Here is a 20,496-nt window from a genome sequence, read left to right on the forward strand (position 1 = left end):
TCATTACAGCATTTTTTAAGAGGTCATCCTTCAAATGAGCCATAATGGAGTAATTATGTCATTAGGCTGTGGATGTTTCACACAATGCTAGAACAGATTTGAGAATAATTACGCCTCAGATAGATCAGCTTTGGCCCTCTGCAGCTCAGCTTCCACATGCTCTTGATAAATAACAGAGATTCTGGCCCAGTTTGCTGTCATGATATTCCTTGTTTATATCCAGAGTTTGCAGTAAATCACTGTGAGTTTCCAAGCACGGCCCCAGTTATGGAGAGGGGAGTAGGAAACATCGATTGCTAGCCGTCATACTTTGTAACTGTGACACTAACGGCACACTTCCACATACAGAAACAATAGTTTCTGGACATTTTAGAAGGTTTGTTTCGGATAAAAAAAATTTTAAGCATCTGAAGCGATTTTAAGGTTATTTGTTTCCCGCAATCTGTTTTTGTTTATACCCTTCTAGAATATTTCTCGTTGTTTTTTGTTATGACTGATGATCCTATCTCATATTGATATGATGATCCCCTTGCAAAGGACCCTTTCTTAAAATCTGGAAACTATATTCATTAAATTCTATTCTATTTCATTTATATCCATCATTTCCAACCTGAAGAGAACAGTCATTAATGTCAAATTCAGAAAATTGTAGCATATTTATTTTATCTATCGTCTGTCGTTTTATTTTATTATTTATGTTGTTTACAAACTTTACTCTAGTTTACATTATTTATTTTGTATTATATTATTTTTATTTATTAATTTATGTCTAATCCGGTCTGTGTTCCCTTGTCTTGGTTTTGAGTTTATGGACTCTTGTTTTGAACTGTGTTCTGTTCCCCATTGTTTCTGTGTTTACTTCCTTGTTCAGTGCCCTATGCCACTCTGTTTGTTGCCATAGCTACCCTCATTAGTTGTCTTAGTGATTCATTAGCTTCACCCTCTCCTTGTTATCTTGTGTATTTATACCCCTGTGTTTCCCCTGTTCAGTGTCAGTTGATGTTTCTCTGTAGATGCTTTAGTTTTTGTTTTCCTGGTGTGCTCCAGCTCTGTATTTCCTAGTTTGTTTGTTTGTTTGTTTGTTTGTTTGTTTAACATCATTTTGTTAAATTCTCCCTGTGGTGAAAATCAAGTTTTTAATGTTGTTGCAATTTAAATTGGGTCATTTATGTAGTAGAAATGTGAAATTATTTTAGAAGTTGGTGCCTTCTAGACTAAGAAAAGCCAGAAAATGTATTTTTGGCTCATGTGGATGAAAGACAACAACTCCCAGAATACACTTGCTTCGCTGCACTACAAGGACACTCCCAAGCCACGCCTACCGGTTACAGAGGGCAGTATCGGGAGAAATGATACAACTAGGCTACTAGTCGACTCGAAACTGAAAAGACGGCGTTTTATCGTGAGATCCCCCTATGGGCGGGTTGAAGACATGCGGGACGAGCTCCTCCTACTGGCTGGAGTCTCTCGCCTCTGGACAAAAAAGCCTCTGATGACGATAAATGACGATTTTTGCGTCATCGGAGGGTTTTTTCCAGACACACAATACAGAAATCTCTCATCTCAGGGGGACATGAGGGAGGGAAGCACGGCCATTCGAAAATACTACCGGGTTTCTACTGATACAAAGCCAATCGCTGAAGTATCCCTTTAACATTCCTATACATGCACATGCCACCTAAGTATATTGCATACATATGCCCATCTTACAACATACAGAAAACTCCTAAAACAAAAAACTGTATTTGTAACAGTTGTACTCGAATGTATAATGTTTCTTTGTCTGTTACTTACATTTTCAAATCTTTTAGTCTGCAGTAATGCTGGAGCTGTCGAGTGTTTGCCACCAGCGAACCCCACATCTTGGCTCCAGGCCGTCAGGAGGTTTGAAGAGGTGAAAGCACTCTGCATAGAAATGGATGTCATGATCAGCACAGTATGATGGAATATGAAAATGTATTTTGTGAATGTATTGAATTCAGTATCGCGCCTTGGGGGGACGCCCCAGTCCCAGGTGAACGGGAGAAAGAAACAGCCGTCAATTGAAAAGATAAAAAAGCAATCTTGTGCACCTGTAACCTTTAAGAGATATTTCTCTCTCTCTCTCTCTCTCTGAGATGTTTTCAGCAATCACTTGTATGGCAAGGAACCAATATATATGAGGATATGTATGAATCTGTGAAGGTGAATCACATTTCTGAATCACAAGCTGAGTCAAGCAGATTGAGAACAGAGATTGTGTACATCTCACTCCCAAAGCTTTTACAAGCTGCGTAGGATAAAGAAATTAAAGATCTGTTCAATTACGCTCACATATAATTCTCTTATATCACTGATAGGTATTTCTTAAGATCAAGAGGAAAACGGGATGAACATTTAAGCAGCCAAAGGCAAAGAAGTATAGGCTTCATTTATGAGCAGAACATTTGTTTCTGTGTAAATTGTTCTTAAATTATTCCTATATGTGATTTTTTTTGGTTGGTTCTGGAAAAATCTCATTGACTCACCGCATCATGTCGTCACAAACTCGTATGCTGTTAATTTTCTGTGGAAAAGAAAAGAGAATTTGTAAAGAATCATTTGACCGTTCAAAGTGACCAGAGCTGTCAAGCTCCAAAAGGGACAAAAAAAACACCATTAAAGTTTCATAAAAGTAGATCATACAATCTGTGTTCTGTTATACAAGTCTTCTGAAGTCATACGAAAGCTTTATGAAGCTGGTTTTCACAGAAAATCTTCCCTTCTATGGAAACTCTGAAATCTCATTTACATTTGCATCTCTTTAGACATCTCAAAATGTTTAACATCACTGAATGATATGAGGGTGAATATTATAATGATAGGATTCTCAACTGTTCCTTTAACTCTCTGGTACAGTTTGTGCGTCGGTCAAAAATGACCGAATTTTCTATTTTTATTTATTTAAATGAAATTATATTTTAGTTTGATAATGTTTTTTATTTAATATTTAGTATTTTAAGGGGATTTTATGGTACTAAATTATATTTACGCTGTATTTATAATCCACTTATTCACTTTTTGAGCATAGACCTGAAAATTAAATTTCCAACTTAAACTGTCGTAAATCTTGAATGCTTTTTAGAGCACAGACTTAAGTTTGATCTCTTTATAAAGACAACACATGGCCGACTATTGCTGAATTGAAAAAAGTGAACTTTAAAAAAGTGACAGAATTTTACATTTATTGTTATGAAAAATGCACAAAAATACTATTTTCAATTTTTATATGAAATATATATTTTCAAAAACACATTTTACTCTTAAACTGCAAAGAAAGTCAAAGCCATAAATCTAAACAAGTTTTATATCTCCAAAAAAATTGCTTTCAGTAAGAGTTTGTTTGGGCGCAGTACCAAACGTTTCCACTAGATGCAATTCACCCCCCATTCCTTTCCAATGTGCTACTTTTTGATCACGAACAATACATTTAAACTTTATGAATCATATCCATGATTTTTCTTTTGTGTTCACATAGCAAGTACCTTAATATTTTTTTGGTCAAAAATGACAGAAGAACACCAGAGGGTTAAGAAGTGGTGTATCAGACTCAACAGATGTAGGCTATTTAGGACATCCGGTAATACTCTCGAAGATAATAACCTTTCACAGCACACCACACGAGACATAACCTTATCAAGACCTTCCGTTAACAGCTGACTGAATGTGATTTTAATCTGTCTCTCACCAGGTCAGGACTCAGAGGGTTTAACTTATTAAACCAAACAACCTGCAATCAGGGAAGCACCATTGTACATTCTGTTTGAATGTGAGCCAAGCAGAAAGCAATCTGTGCCTCACAACTGAATTAAACAATCCAATCTGCTATTGTACAGGCCACAGTTTCAAACATGATCCAAGGCTATCCTTAAAAACCAAAGGGGAAAGTTGACATATTTTGTTGGGGTAAAATATGATAATAGCCTGTAATCAATATATATATATATTGATATATATAGGGCTGGGTATTGATTCAGATGTTCCAATTCGATTCGATTTCGATTCGCAAGCTCTAAATTCGATTCGAATTCGATTCTCGATTTGATTTCGATTCTAAATTCGATTCCCGATTCGACTCAATAAATATATAGATTTAATACAAATCCTATATTTATAAAAAAAGAACGGTGAACATAAGTTTGCAAGTGTTTAATTAATAAAAAGAAATTAAGAGCCACAAACCTGTATATTAAACTCTTTTTATTTTAGGTACACTTGGGTATATTAAAACCCAACTTCAAATGCATACATATCATTTTGATACAAGATAAAAAATTGATGCTGAAAATTGACAAGTCAGAACAGTAACATTCCTTGATCAATCAGGATCAGGGTATTTTATGTTTAAGATAAAACACACCTAAAATCTCACAGCATTAGCTGTAACAAGGCTATAAACAGTGCTAATACTGGCTTTTGTGTGATAAACAGATATGGAAAAAAATCGATTTGTGACCTTTGAGAATCGATTTTGAATCGACCACATTTTAAAAAACGATTAATCGAAAAATCGATTTTTTTTGCCCAGCCCTAATATATATATACACACATATACACACATGTGTATGAAAACTTAAGATCAAGGTAAATTGTACTTCATTTGTCTTCCGGGAAACATGTAAGTATCTTCTGTTGCTTCCGAAGGGCAGTACTAAATAATTTTTTTTATATGTTTAAACAAAATAAGAAAAATCTTCATCCTGTTCAAAAGTTTTCACCCAATGCATTGTGTTTCCTTCTGGAGCATCAGTGAATATTTGAACCTTTTTTAATATCTGTGTGAGTCCCTAAATTGTCCTCAGTGTGAAAAGATGGATCTCAAAATCATACAGTCACTGCTGGAAAGGGTTCAAATATGCAAAGATGCTGGAAAACCAAGAATTTTCAGGACCTGGAGGATTTTTCTGAAGAACATTGGGCAGTTTAACTCAAGAACCACCATCACAAAACAAAAAAACAGTTGTGGATCATCCAGGTAACGACACGTTTGTACGGGGTCATTTTTATAAATTCAGCTATTTTTTTGTCTTGTGGACTACATGTAAACATCTTCTATGTGAAATATCGTATTCAGGACAGTACTAAATAAAAAATAACATGCATTTTGTATGATCCCTCTTATTTTGTTAAAATTATTCACAGATTCTGCAAGGGGTGTGTAAACTTTTGAGCAGCACTGGATGATCTGTTTTCTCTGGACATGAAAGACTCAATTTTGCATAGCAGATATCCATATTTGTTATTAATTTTGTTTGGACAGACACAAAACTCTAAAAACTGATATTTTTCCATTGAGATGGTTCTCTTTATATTTACTGTTATGTTTTATCATTTACTATTGAACAGGTTTTTATCTCATATCCATTTTTTCGTTTTAATTTACCTTTTTGCAATCCATTATTGTACTATTTTTGTACTTTTATTAACTTTATATGTACCTACATACACTGCCTTATATATTAGGCATGAAATCTGTGTACACACAGAATGAACTGTACTGTGTTGACATCGAACAGTGACTTGTTGGCATGTTTCACACTTTCTTCCCACCTTCTTGACTTGCAATTTGTCACACGTTAGATTCATGTATAACACATCACTATATCTCTCACTCGCACACCATCCATATAAAGGTGCTGCTATATCCTTGCCTTCATTACAGCTGCACCAAGCCCGGGTCCTCATCACGCTGAGATGTATAATTAACACACAGATCAGCGAGGAGACAGGCAGAGGCCGCCGGAGCCGCACTCGCTAATGATCCCAGAGAGACTTTCCTTCACTAGACAAAAAGAAAAGTGGACAACATTTAGATAATTGAGGGCTTCGGTATATTAACACACACTGTTACAAGCAAAGATTAAAGCAGTTACCTCAAAATTAAAATTCATCCTTATGATGTTCCAGACCCATGGCTTTTCCAGGTTTTTTCTATGGGACACAAAAGGAGATGTTAGGAAAAATGTTTACTCTGCTTTTCGACGTGACAAAAATATTTTCTTCTTTTTTAAATGGATGCAAAAGTGATAAATAATATATATATATTATTAATTTATTTATTATATGGTGCTTTTTCGTAGCTCTGCTTTTAAACACGACAATATTATATTCTTATTTAAGGATGCAAATGGATGCAAAAGTGATAAATAATATCTATCTATCTATCTATCTATCTATCTATATATATATTATTAGTTTATTTATTGTATGGTGCTTCTTGTAGCTCTGCTTTTCGACATGACAAACTTATTCTGACAGCATTATATTCTTACTTAAATGGATGTGTATATATATGTATATAAAAATATATATATAGTATATATATATATATATATATAATTTATTTATTGTATGGTGCTTTTTTGTAGCTTGACAGTTGTTACCATATGCTTTCTTTGTATGGAAAAACAGAAATTTTGAGCAAGACATGAAAGAACTTTAATTTCTGGTTGAAATAACACTTTAATGAGCCACTTATTTTGTATTGCCTGTTTGTTTGACACCACCGAACAGCAAATTACAGCATATCTGTGATCATTATAGGCAGATTAATGGCCGTTTGAGCAGGTCCAGTGTTCGTAATCAGGGGCAAACACTGGAGGCTGATGATGAATTATTAATACCTCCATGCTGAGATGGCATCGTTTGTGTGTGTGAGAAAAAGTGAGTTTTTATCTCCGATTCTGTTCTAACATGACTCCTGTATGAAATCGGTTAAGCAGTCCATTTCCTCCTGCAGATTTACTCGTAATCGTTTTCGCCAGGCCTCGTCCAGCCTCTTTGAAATACCTTTAATCAGCCGTTAGTTAAATTGTGAGAAAATCCTCACTCGTTCCCCCATCAGATCCGTATCAAAGGCGTCCTACGACATCTCCCACCCTGAGAGAAAAACGTCTAGAAACGAAACTATTAGTGAGAAATATTTCAGGAAAGCAGGCATATCACAAAGATCAAAGAGGTGACTGTGAGAGAGGAAAAAAACACTTATGCATTAAAATACAAGATCTTCTTCTAAGCTCTGGGAATGTGAAGTTCACACACTTTGTGCTTTCCACTGACATCCCTTGTTTGAAGAGGATTAATGGTTAATTGAAGTATCAACCTTGTGTCTGCAGTTTCAACTAAAGTTCCTTATGAGTAAAATTTTATTATAGTAAAAATAGAAATTAGATGACAATAGAAAAGTCTGGAATTTGATGAGATTATAATAAAGTTTCTCACAAAAATGCATCGCTTCACTTCAGAAGGCCTTTATAAACTTTTTTGTTTTATGATGGATGGATGCACTTTTTTTGGGCTTCAAAATCTCGAGCCCCATTCACTCTCATTATAAAGCTTGGAAAAAGCAGGATATTTTTTTTAATACAACTTTAATATTGTGTTTGGCTGAAAGAAGAAAGTCACATATACCTAAGATGGCTTCAGGGTGAGTAAATTATGTGATCATTTTAATTTTGGGGTGAACTAACCCTTTAAAACATAACTGACTATGACTATACCAAGATGGGCAATTTGTTTGAATATCTCTGTTTAAGCGATTCTGGGCCTAACGTTACATTGACTACTAAATATCGGCTTTAAAGTGCAACATGTTACAAGTAGGGTATTCCTGCTTCATAAGATGATAAAAGCCTTGTTTACATGATTAATTCTCAATGTCTTGCTTGTATGTAGAGAGCGGGAAGCCATCGCTATTAAAAGCAGTTTGATCTTCTGTGTTGATAAGTGCCTCTCAAATTCTTCTTGGTGTTCAATAAAAAAAAAAAAAAAAAAAAAGTGCCTCTCAAATTCATTTCTTAAAGGGAACCCCTGACATAAATGTTTAGTAAAACATTTTATATACACTTTTCTGGGGGTAATTCTTTTTAAAGGAATTTTGTTGGTAATTTTTGGCGCTCAATTTGTTGAGAAAGTCTTGTGTCCCTCAAAAATGGTAAAGTTTGAGCTCATGTTGACTCCTTTTAAAAAAACACAAACGTTGTTAACTATATACTTGTAATATATGTTACTTATGATGTGTAAATCTACAATAAACTGATAAATATTGACAGTACCTATGTTTTGTCGATGTCCCGTCCTAACGGAAAGCGCTCGAGCGCGCGCGGTGGCCGGTGTTGCTATGGTTACCACCTCATTAGGCGAACACCTGTGGACTTTTTTTTTTTTTTTTTAAACTGTTTTTTAACGTTCATTGTGTAATATGTAGATTTACATCGTGTGTGTTATGAATGAATACTTCTTTTTTACAACAAACTTTTTTTTACAAAACCCAGCCTGCCAGCAAACACTCAAAAAGATTTTGTATTGATCATACGGTATTGCAAGCATGGTTTAATTATAAGTCATATGTCGAGCAATAGCTGTTTATATCCAAAAATCCAGTCAAAGTTTATTCATGACATGTCCAGAGGAATAAAACTCAATTAAACATGATCCGCTGCTTTGATCTTTAATTCACATGAGGGGAAATAGCGCCACCTGCTGATCAACATGAGAACTCGTACATGTTTATACTACAAACAACAGTGTATTACCATAGTAAAATGCCCTAAAATTATGACATTTCTATATGTCTAAATAACCATGGTAAAGAAATGCTGGTGAGCAGATCCAGCACTGTAGTGAACTTCTCTGAAATAAACTGATGTAATGGTGTTAGTATTTGCTGACTGTGTTCTCGTTTGTTTTATAAACTGCTGCATTGCCATCCACACATCCAAAATCCATATCAGTTAAATGAGTTTGTGTCTCTGGGGTTCACAAAATATATATTCGGAAGTGTGTGTGTGTGTGTGTGTGTGTGTGTGTGTGTGTGTGTGTGTGTGTGTGTGTGTGTGTGTGTGTGTGTGTGTGTTTTGGAGTGGGGGCCTCTATTGACAGCAGGTTTAATTGCTCTACACAAACTTTGATTAGTCTCACTTAAGATAATGCTGTAGATCAGAAGATATACATTAATGTGTATGGATTAAATTAATGAAATGAAAAAGAAATAGAAATAGAAAATACAATACAACACATATTACACACACCTGGTTATCTAAACCGGGGCTTCCCATTGACTTCACTTTTTCTAAAATTAAGTTCCGGTCGAAATTGTAAACTAAAATAAATTGTAATATAATATAATAATATTTAATATAACATAATATAATATAATTATGTACTCATATAATTATACACTATAATAAAATAAAATGTTTTTCATTTTTAGAAGTGATTTTATGAACATTATAAAATATGTAATATTTAAAAAAGTATAAAATATATAAAGTATGTAAAATAAAATATGTAAGGTGTATTATAATATAATATATAATAAGCATAACACTTTATTTGAAAAGTTAGAGCTCAAATTGCTTAATTTTAAAATAACGTTATAATTATTATAAATTAGTGCTGTCAAATCGATTAATCGCGAAGATGAAAGTTTGAGTTTATATAATATATGTGTGTAATGTATATATATATATATACACACACACACACACACACACACACACACATTTTTTATGTTAGATGCGAATAATCCTTTGGACAGCACTATTATAAATATAAAAATACATATATTTTAAAAGTTTTATTCGCTGATTAAAATTAAATCCATTGAAAAAAACACATTGATCTGTATTTCATCATCTAGTTATTGTGCTTTATACATTTGCTTAAGGTGTGTTACAAAAAAACTTGCTGAGCTCTGACCATTTAGACGTGGCGCCGGGCAAAGATATTTTCACCTTCATCAGTGCATCCATTCGACATGGACTTCCGGTTACGTCACCATCGCTCAGCGGAGCTTCTGATTGGTTACTTGGGTTCGCTTTAACTGCAACGTTTGCCAACAAGCCAAAAACTCGATTCTATTAGTGGGTTAAACGCTAAAAAGTACATACATTTTGTAGTGCAATTAAAGTAAGTTTTGTATTATGTAATATTAATTATCTCTCTGTTTAATTTTATTTCCAACTTGACCTCAATGAGATTTGATCTGTAAACTTGCTATCGGTTGAGAGTGGAGCGGCTAGTCGCTAACAAACAGACTTTCGACCAAGAAGGGTGACACAACTCAACTTCAGCACACACACACACACACTATTTCGTCTCGTCTATCATCCGTCAGGTTAGTGATCTGCCCATCTGTTCGGATTGTCGAAAAGTGTTTTGATTATATCATCTTAAAGATAAAGTGTTTTATTCTGGTTATTGCTGGGTAAACTTCTGGTTTATTTGCTATGTGGCTAGCTCATGTTAGCTCATTGATTTCACTCAAGCATGTTACTTACTTATCAGAAATGTCATTTTAAATAAAACATAATTTTAAGCCACTCGTATGTCCCAGGTGGTCACGGTCGGGTGTGTGATTTTATTTGTCGTGTTAATTTAAAGCCCCATACATGAGCAGAAATGGGCTGTTAGCACTAGCCAGCTACTGCTGTGATTGCACAGTTATCAGCTTTTAATCTGATCAACTTGTCCAACGGTTTTGAGATTATATATATATATATGGAGAGAGATCTGTGCGCGTGCACATCTACTGCAGTGTTATAAATAGATATGCATTGGTTTCAGTTGTAAATCTACTTCCTGTCTAGTGTCCGAAATAACATGGTATTACCACAGCATGTCCAAAAAACATGCAACTACACTGTTACCATATCAAAAATCAAAGTTTGAACATGCTACATCCCCAAAGTACCATGGTATTACCGTGGTGGTACATGTCCAAAGTCCAATACATGTTCAAACAACATGGTATTACCATGGTACATATACCAAAATATGGTATTACCATGGTACATGTCCAAAAAAACATGGTTTGTCTCTAAATAAACCATTGAATTACCATATTATATGTCCAAACACATGGTATTGCCATGGTACCTGTCCAAAAACCATGGTATGTCTCTAAATAAACTATTGTATTACCGTGGTACATTTCTAAAAACATGGTATGCGTCTAAACAAACCATTGCGTTACCATGGTACATGTCAGAAAATGTGGTATTACCATGATATGTTTCCAAAAATCATGGTATGTCTTTAAATAAACTATTGTATTACCATGGTACATGTCTGAAAACATGGTATTACCATGATATGCATCCCCAAAAAATTGGTATACATGTATGTGTCTAAATAAATCATGATATTGCCATGGTGCATGTCCTAAAAAACATAGTATTACCATGATATGTGTCCAAAAACCTTGGTTTCTACCTTGGTATCCTGAAGAGAAAGTGTGTGATTGTGTGTGTTTCACAGGTCATGTGGAGGAAGGCCGTGCTGGTGGCCCTGTTGGCGTTGGGGATGGGTTATCTGTTCCACACTGACCCGGAGCTGCCGGCCCGTGTGCTGAACTACCTCAGCCAATCGCTGCCTCAGGTGGAGTTGAGTGACAGCTCAGAGCCCCGCCCCCCGGCGCTGGAGGAGGCCATCGCTCACGCCTGGCAGACCCTGATCACGACTCCGGCCCGACGCTGGGGGAGAGTGGCTGTGGGGTGAGCGACTCGCTACACACTCATTTATTCACAACCTCTTTTTTCCCATTGGTTCTTTAGTTGTTCTGTTGTTTGTGTCCTTCGGTTCAATTGTTTTTTTGTCTTTGTCTTTTCCTTTTATTTTGTTCAGTCATTTCTTTCCTTCCTTTTTTTCGTTCAAACCTTTTTGGTGAGTATAAACGTGTTAGTAAATATTATGTTGAGTATTTATTAATATTTTTAATTAACTTTTATTTCTACGCATGTTTTCATTTTAGTTTAAGTTTTAGTCATTTTGTAATGTGCTCTTGTCATTTTTATTGGTTTTTCCTAAACATTTCTATTTATTTTAGTTTAGTATTTCAACTTAATCTTATTTTTTCGGACTATTTATTATATTACTTTATTTTATATTTAATTATATATTTATTATGAATTCATTATTAATATTAACTTATTATTATTATTGCTTACGATTAATTGTATATTTATAATTTATTTAATCACAAAAGCAACATTTATAATTTTCGTGGAAGTTCACCTGCAGATCTGTAGGATAGTTACGAAATTGCTTTTTTGATAATTATTTTAGTCAAACATAAACAAACTATCTTTCTACTAATGGTTGTGACTCATTTGTTTATTCATTCATTTGCTGATTAATTATTTTTTTAATTCGGTAACACATTACAATAAGGTTTCATTAGTTAACAACTTAACATGAACTAATAATGAACTGCAAGCATTTCAAGATTTACCAATACATGATTAAAAATCAAAAGTTGTATTTGTTAACATTAGTTAATGCACTGTGAACTAACATGAACAGCTGTATTTTTATTAACTAACGTCAGCAAAGATTTACAAATACAGTAACTAATGTATTGCTCATGCTAGTAAATACATGAACTAATGAAACCTGATTGTAAAGTGTTTCCATGAATTAATTCAGTGAATGTTTGTAGTTGGGCCTCACGAGTCCTCACGAGTCCTGAACATGTGCATCTGTTCTTCAGCCCTTTGTTTGCTTTGTTTGTCAGGGTGAACGCCTGTGTGGATGTGGTGGTGTCCGGGGTGGGGCTGTTACAGGCGCTGGCTCTCGAACCGGGTCCCGGCAGAGACCACGAGGTGCTACACAGCAAAGAGGACCTGAAAGAGGCCTTCATCCACTACATGGGGAAGGGCGCCGCTGCGGAGCGCTTCTTCTCAGATAAGGAGGTTTTTCAAAGGATTGCACGGGCGGCGGCCGAATATCCCGGGGCTCAGGTGCGCAGTGAAGTGCTTTATGACAGGAGTGGCCCTTACAACACGCTTTTCCTCAGGGCACGAGCCGAGGACCGAGATTAGCCGGTATCTGAGCACACTAAAAATTGTCAGACAGGTTTGGCTGCTCTTAATAAAGCCTGAGTGTGATTGAATTCAAAAGTGTGCGGCCTGATTCTGCATATGTCCTATAATATCCGCTTTAATTTTGGCATCTGCTGTAAATGAATCTGGCCCTTGAGATCCGATGGTTTAATGTGAATGCACGAGAGGGAATTGAGTTTCTGTGTCAAATTTAATTTTGCATAATCAACAGTAATTAATAGGTGCAAGAGCTCAGACTGAGGCTGGTCCACGAGGCTATTTTTTAATGACAAATTATCATGCATTATGCACATTTTCACAAAAATTAAGTCAACAATATTTCTTATAACAAATATAAAATATCTGGCAATTATATAAGCGCTTTCAATTTGATATTTGATAGAAAATCCTGATATTTTCCTTGTAGAAGTCTTTTTAAAAATATCCATAAATAAAGATCGTTTGCTATAGAATATTCTTGTGATTGATCTTGTGTGTTTTAATGAGACCAGATTTCTGAGATTTACTCAAAAATGGCTTTTTTTCTTGTTTCTTGCAGCTTTATGTGGGCGGAAACGCTGCTTTGATTGGCCAGAAACTAGCGTCTAACCCACAACTCGAGGTGAGTGTCTGTTGTGCTATTGAGCAAGCTTCAAACTGTTCTGCTAGTGCTAAAGTCACTGACCGCATCACTGGACAAAAGGTCAAATTGTCCTGAATTTCCTTTCCATAATAACTTTTTCAAGACTGCAAAAGCAGCTCATTCATACCTGATGTGGTGAGCACCTGATTCTAGTTTTCTAAAGAGTGCTGTGTTCTCTCAGGTCCTCTTGTGTGGTCCGGTGGGGCCGAAGCTTCATGATATGCTGGATGAACAGATCGTGGTCCCGCCAGAGTCTCTGCAGGAGACCGATGAGTTCCACCTGATCCTGGAGTACAAGTCGGGTGAGACTCGCTCAAAATCACATTGGCGAATTATTTTATTTCTGTGAAACATTGAATATTCTGTAATGAATTGTTCACAATAAGACTAGAAACATACACTCTCCGGCCACTTTATTAGGTACACCTCTCCAACTGCTCGTTACTGCAAATATCTAATCAGCCAATCACATGGCAGCAACTCAATGCATTTAGGCATGTGGACACGATTAAGACGATCTGCTGAAGTTCAATCTGAGCATCAGAATAGAGAAGAAGTGAGTTTGAGTGTGGCATGGTTGTTGCTATTTCACTAAACTCAAACGGCCTCCACAGTCACCAGATCTCAGTCTTTTTATCCCTTAAAACTCACCTTTGATCACCAAAATGTCAGAAACATCAGAGAAAATACTCAGCAATGCTGTCGACTTATGAATTTACACATTTGTCTTAAGGCATATTAAAAACACCACATAGACATAAACAACATTAAAAGCTTGATTTTCACCACAGGGGGACTTTAAGAAAGGGTTTCCTCTCTGCTGCCCCCTACAGGTGAACAGTGGGGCTCCTCGAAAGCTCCTCAGGCTAACCGCTTCATCCTGTCCCATGATGTGTCCAATGGGGAAATGAGCACGCTAGAGACGTTCGTGGCCAGTCTGGAGGAGTTCCAGCCGGATCTGGTGGTTCTGTCCGGACTGCATATGATGGAGGGAATGGGCCGCGAACTCTGGGAGGAACGACTGAAAGAGGTCTGAAACCAGAATCGCTCAATTCCCATCTGATTTAAAAAGAGAATCATTGGTTACCGCATAATTTTAAAACAAATCGTTCCAATTCTAAACCCTGATTGGATGAGCCAAACTCTTGATATAGTATTAAAATATAGTACGTATATACCAACGCCACAAGAGATATTTGTGACTGTGGACCACAAGGGTAAATTTTTTGAAATTGAGATTTATACATCACATGAAAGCTGAATAAATAAGCTTTCCATTGATGTATGGTTTGTTAGGATAGGACAATATAAAACTATTTGAAAATCTGGAATCTGAGGGTGCAAAAAAATCGAAACATTGAGAAAATCTCCTTTAAAGTTCTCCATTTATGATCACGATTGTGCTGCATTCACTCACAAAAATAATTTCTTTATATATTTACGGTAGGAAATTTATAAAATATCTTCATGGAACATGATCTTTACTTAATATCCTAATGATTTTTGGCATAAAAGAAAAATCGATCATTTTGACCCATACAATGTATTGTTGGCTATTGCCACAAATATACCCGTGTGACATGTGACTGGTTTTGTGGTCCAGGGTCACATTTTGAGGTCAATTATCTTTTTTTTTATGGTGATTGTGTTCTGATTTCCTGCAGGCGGTGGTTGCGATCTCAGACGTGAAGAACGAGGTGCCCATCCACCTTGAGCTGGCCAGCATGACCGACAGAGACTACATGAACCGGATCCTGGAGGAGGTAATTGTGTAGGTTTAATGAATGCTAATGCTCAGTAGACGTACAGTATGAGTGGTGCAGGAAGGATGAGGCTCGGGGATTATTGTTAGTGGTGTCAAACAATGAACAGTGTTGAGGAATAAACGATAAAACGCCGTCTTTTCAGTTTCGAGTCCACTAGTAGCCTAGCTGTATCATTTCTCCCGATACGGCCCTCTGTAACCGGTAGGCGTGGCTTGGGCGTGTCCTCGTAGGGCAGCGAAGCAAGTGCATTCTGGGAGTTGTTGTCTTTCATCCACATGAGCCAAAAATACATTTTCTGGCTTTTCTCAGTGTAGAAGGCACCAACTTCTAAAATAATTTCACATTTCTACTACATAAATGACCCAATTTAAATACACATTCATCTTTCCAGCCGTGAAATATCCCTTTAATAATAATTATAAAAAAAGCTACTTTTTCATCTGATTTTGCCTCTCTCCAATCAAGGAAAATGGCACTAGCTTGCTTTTAAAAAAATCTAAATCATATCTAAAAAGAGAATTATAATTTTATGGGGGGTTTTACAAATCATTGGATATTTACACTACCATTCAAGAGTTTGGAAGGATTAAAAAAAATATATATATCCTTTTATTCAGGAATGATGCATTAAATTGACCAAAAGTGACAGTAAATACATTTATAAAGCTACAAAAGATTTCTATTTCAGATAAATGCTGTTCTTTTGAACTTTCTGTTCATCAAAGAATCCTGAAAATATGTTATCATAGTTTCCACTAATATATGAAATAATCAGAAATGTTTCTCGAGCAGCAAATCATCATATTAGAGTGATTTCTGAAGGATCATGTGACACTGAAGACTGGAGTAATGATGCTGAAAATTCACAGGAATAAATTACATTTTACACTATTCACATAGAAAACACTTATTTTACATCATAGTAATATTTCAGTTTTACTGTATTTCTAATCAAATAAATGAGTTGCTGAGCAGAAGAGACTTCTTTTAAATGCATTTTACCAATCCCAAACTTTAAAACAATAATGCATATTAAAAATGACTCTTTCTGAGTGCCATTTTTCTAATTTAGTGTGTATAAATCAGGGGTGGGCAAACTACGGCCCGCGGGCCACATACAGCCCGTTAGGCTGTTTAATCCGGCCCGTCGAGTATTTAAAAAATCGTCTTAAGATCGCATTCATTTTGCCTTTTTCTTGCAATAATTTTTGCTATATATATATATATATTGCGTTGCATATATTTGACAATCGGAATATCAGATATTTCATGCCATAGCTAACAAATGTAAAAAAGGAAAAATGACATGAAAGCAGATCATCATTCATTCAGCGCTGTTGTGGCTGCAGTGTGTCACGTAACAAGCGATGACGCGTCACCATGGAAACCAAATAGACCGTAACTTAAGCGCATAGACTTGTTGCACGTTAATGTTTTTTCTTTTTTTGGAAACCCACAGAGAAATGTGGATGTATCCTGACTGATTCCGTTTACGTTACCGACCTTTATCGCCCGGCTTTCGACGCTCCACTGTCTGCCATGTACAGAACCCGGTTTTGTTCATTAAATGTTCTGATCTGCCTTTGCTTTTTATGTTTTATTTTATTATTCTTAAAATAAATTTGTATATTCGTTTATTTCGTTTTTTCCCCCACAAATGTATGACTTTTAGAAGTGCAAATTGATTGCCATATGCAGTTTTAATAAAGTTGAATTAACGTAACCTTCTGTCATTTTTACTCTTCTAAGTGTACACTTGCAGGTGTTTTGTTCCTAATTTACTGTTAGGCCCATTAAATAATAATAAGGATAAACAATATTTAAAAAGTATAGGCTATAATTATCTGACTAATTAAAAATTAACCTCAAAACATAACATGCTAAATGGGGGTTATCTAGCATAAAAAATGTATTGTCAGAATGTCGTCTCTCAGTTGTTGAATTTCGCACAGACGTTGCCACAACGTAAATGTGTTTGCTCAGCCCGATCTCATGAAAGTGCGAATACCACGAATTGTATTTGTAGTGCTTATGATACGCAGTTTTCGCGTGCATATGATAGGCTACGCACTTTATGGCGTGTAATAGGCACGCACTCCGCACCCCTAATCCTAACCAAGGGGTTACAGTGCGTAGCATATGCACGCAAAAACATTTTTGGCATATAAATGGCACGAGAAATAAAATTTGTGGTATAGATACGCACTTTCATGAGATCGTGTTTCATAATCTGCTACTGGGCCGGCCCTCTGTCAAATTTTAAAACCCAGTGTGGCCCCTGAGCCAAAAAGTTTGCCCACCCCTGGTATAAATCCTTATCATTAACTACTGGAAACTTTTCCAGTTTGAAAACTGGAATGGGAAAATCATGGAGATTCATTCGTCAGGATGTATTTATATATTTATAATTTATTTATTCATGTACTTAGGCACAGGTATTGACCAATAATCTTAAAATGACCACGTTTCATGACTCTAGAAAATCTCTATAAATTGAACACGTAATATGTTATGTTTTCATCTGCAACATTCAGGTTTCCTCATGCTCTTCTGTTAGCAGGTCATCCCTATCGTGAACTCCATCGGTCTGAACGAACAGGAGCTGCTGTTTCTGGCTCAGTCTGGAGGAGGACCTCACGCTGACCTCACTTCCTGGGACGGCATACCCGACGTGGGCCGCGTCAGCGACATCTTGCTGTGGGTCTTCGAGCAACACGGCCGGGCGGACCCAGAATCCGAGGCCGATCTGACCCGGATCCACTTCCACACGCTGGCGTACCACATCTTAGCTACGGTGGAGGGTCACTGGGGGAACCAGGAGGCGGCGGTGGCTTCGGGCGCTCGTGTGGCGAGCAGTCAAGCCTGCGGCCTGCAAACCGTGGATATTAGTAAAGTGATCCTCAAGGCGCCTTTGAGCTTCTACAGCTCCTTCTCAGAACCGAGAGAGAGCCTAACGGTGGACCCGACGAGGCCGGTCACCGTGTGGCGCAGAGGGAACGTGTCTTTCCATCTCACGCCGGTGCTAGTGTGCAAACAGCCGCTGAGGACTGTGGGATTGGGGGACGCCATCTCCGCAGAGGGACTTCTGTTCTCAGAGGTCACGGCTCCGCATGAGCTTTAAGAGACACGTCGCTCACATCTTTGAAGAAACGTCCTCGCCGATAGAACCTCTTCTCATAAGACTCGCAGAGCATCAAAAGAGGATGTTTTTGTGTTGAAATGCAGTTCGAGTGCACTGTCCGCTTTAATGAGACTTTGTTGTTGGTACTTTTGTCTGAAATCATATTGTGAAAGACAGCACTGAACGTAATAACAACGCCATTTTTCTTAAACCCAAAATAAAGTTTTGGTCATCATTCACTCACCCTCAAACCTAAATGACCTTCTTTATTTTCATTTGCATAAGAAAAGTCAAATGGGTTTGAGCAACATGAGGGTGAGTAAATGATAAAACTTTATTTTTTTTTATTTTATTTTAGGTGAACTGCTTCTTTAACCTTTTAAACTATGAGAAGAGGAGCTCATACTCTGGTTAACAGGAGCAGAAGACCCGTGGTTGCTATTGGGACGGCTGAAAGGCGAACCAAAGTATGATTTTAGAGTCTTAAACATCTCCTTTAAATACCTAAACACTCTTTTATTTGGTATTTGAACTGTTGATTAGTATCAGAACTTGAAGGCCACCGATTCACAGTTTATCTGTGTCAACTCAAGTAATGTAAAGTTCTCTTATCCTAATGAAATTAAGTAGAAGCGATGCTCCCAGGTTCAATAATAGTTTATAGTCAATAGTTTAGATCACCAGCTTACCTGACAATATTCTGACCAATGCACATAATGTCATTTAAATATTCTTGTCTTAAATGAATCTTATTGTTCTTAAGGGTGGGAATATATCTGTAGGTTGTTTGTACGTTGGTACCAGCATCATTTGTATATAATAAGAGAAGTGGTTTGGTTAGCATTTGTTAGCCTGGTGAATCATTTACTGTAGGTGGCGGTAATGACTGTTGTGATTTATGATGCTTCCTATCACACATAATGAATATGTACATACAAATGATGTCATTTATTAGTTTTAAAGCTGATCTTTTCAGCCATGTTGTACCAAGGGTAATGTTTTTTTGTTTTTTTTGGGACGTACTAATTCATCTCAGTATGTGAATGATCATGTCTTAAATCAGCCTTAAAGTTTGACAAACCTGAGGCTTTTTAACAAAAGATTAACTTTGAACAGTTTTAGAAACATTCAGCAGTGTTGTAAAGCAATTCTAAGTAAATGAACCACTAATGGTTTTATGAACAGTTTTGTTTTATGAATAAGGCCTTGGCAAGACGTTCACATCAGCAGGTGGAAGAAAAGCCTTGGCTCGTGTTTTGTACTGTATTTCTGTTACACTCCATGTTGACGCTTTTAGTTTCTCAAACCAACAAGAATGGTGACAGTGTCCATCACTGTATTTAGATTTGACATCCATGTTAGTATGATTGGAAACTGGCAATATCATAAATTGAGATGTTTTTGAGTTTTACTTCATCAGCAATTCTTAGAGAAGTGTTTATTCAAACACAGCAAATGTTGAGTCTTGGTGTGAGAAACTAACAGAAAGTTCATATTCATACAACTTTTTTAGATATATAAAACATTTTAGGGTTCTAGTTTGCACATGTGATTATGCAACAAAGTCTTATAGGAGTTACTGGGCAAAAAAATGTCAATCATAAATGTTAAGACTAGAAATATTAGCTCTGTTGAGTATGGAATATTTTTATATAAATAAAACACTTCTGTTCCAGTTATAAAATGTCAGTTTTTTTTAATGGTGTGGTTCTGTTACAAAGAACAAAATGATAATGAAATGCTTTTTGGTAACACTTTGCAATGTTGTCCTATTAGTTAATGTAGTACAGGTGAAAATTAAAATATCGTGCAAAAGTTCATTTATTTCAGTAATTCAACTTAAAAGGTGAAACTAATATATTATATAGACTCATTACATGCAAAGTGAGATATTTCAAGCCTTTATTTGTTATAATTTTGACAGCTTATGAAAACCCCAAATTCAAAATCTCAGAAATTGTGACAATTTTCATAAGCTGTAAACCATAATCATCACAATTATGACAAATAAAGGCTTGAAATATCTCACTTTGCATGTAATGAGTCTATATATTAGTTTCACCTTTTAAGTTGAATACTGAAATCAATGAACTTTTGCACGATATTCTAATTTTTCGAGTTTCACCT

General features: G+C 36.2%; 1 protein-coding gene across 2 annotated transcripts; it reads left to right on the plus strand.

The window, feature by feature from the left end:
- The first annotated feature begins 9,824 nt into the window (after positions 1-9,824).
- On the plus strand, positions 9,825-20,048 carry adpgk (ADP-dependent glucokinase). Of its 2 annotated transcripts, none has more exons than XM_084095931.1 (8): positions 9,825-10,135; positions 11,278-11,513; positions 12,533-12,758; positions 13,399-13,461; positions 13,664-13,784; positions 14,316-14,512; positions 15,147-15,245; positions 17,809-20,048. In XM_084095931.1, the coding sequence occupies exons 2-8, from the start codon at positions 11,281-11,283 to the stop codon at positions 18,367-18,369; spliced, it is 1,500 nt and encodes a 499-aa protein (XP_083952057.1). In that variant the 5' UTR covers positions 9,825-10,135; positions 11,278-11,280; the 3' UTR covers positions 18,370-20,048. The 2 variants fall into 2 exon arrangements, with proteins under 2 accessions (XP_083952057.1, XP_083952056.1); XM_084095930.1 differs by having other exon boundaries at positions 9,996-10,135; positions 17,806-20,042.
- Positions 20,049-20,496: the final 448 nt, after the last annotated feature.

The sequence above is a fragment of the Abramis brama genome (genome assembly GCF_963993115.1).
Source record: "Abramis brama genome assembly, chromosome: 20".
NCBI lineage: Eukaryota > Metazoa > Chordata > Actinopteri > Cypriniformes > Leuciscidae > Abramis > Abramis brama.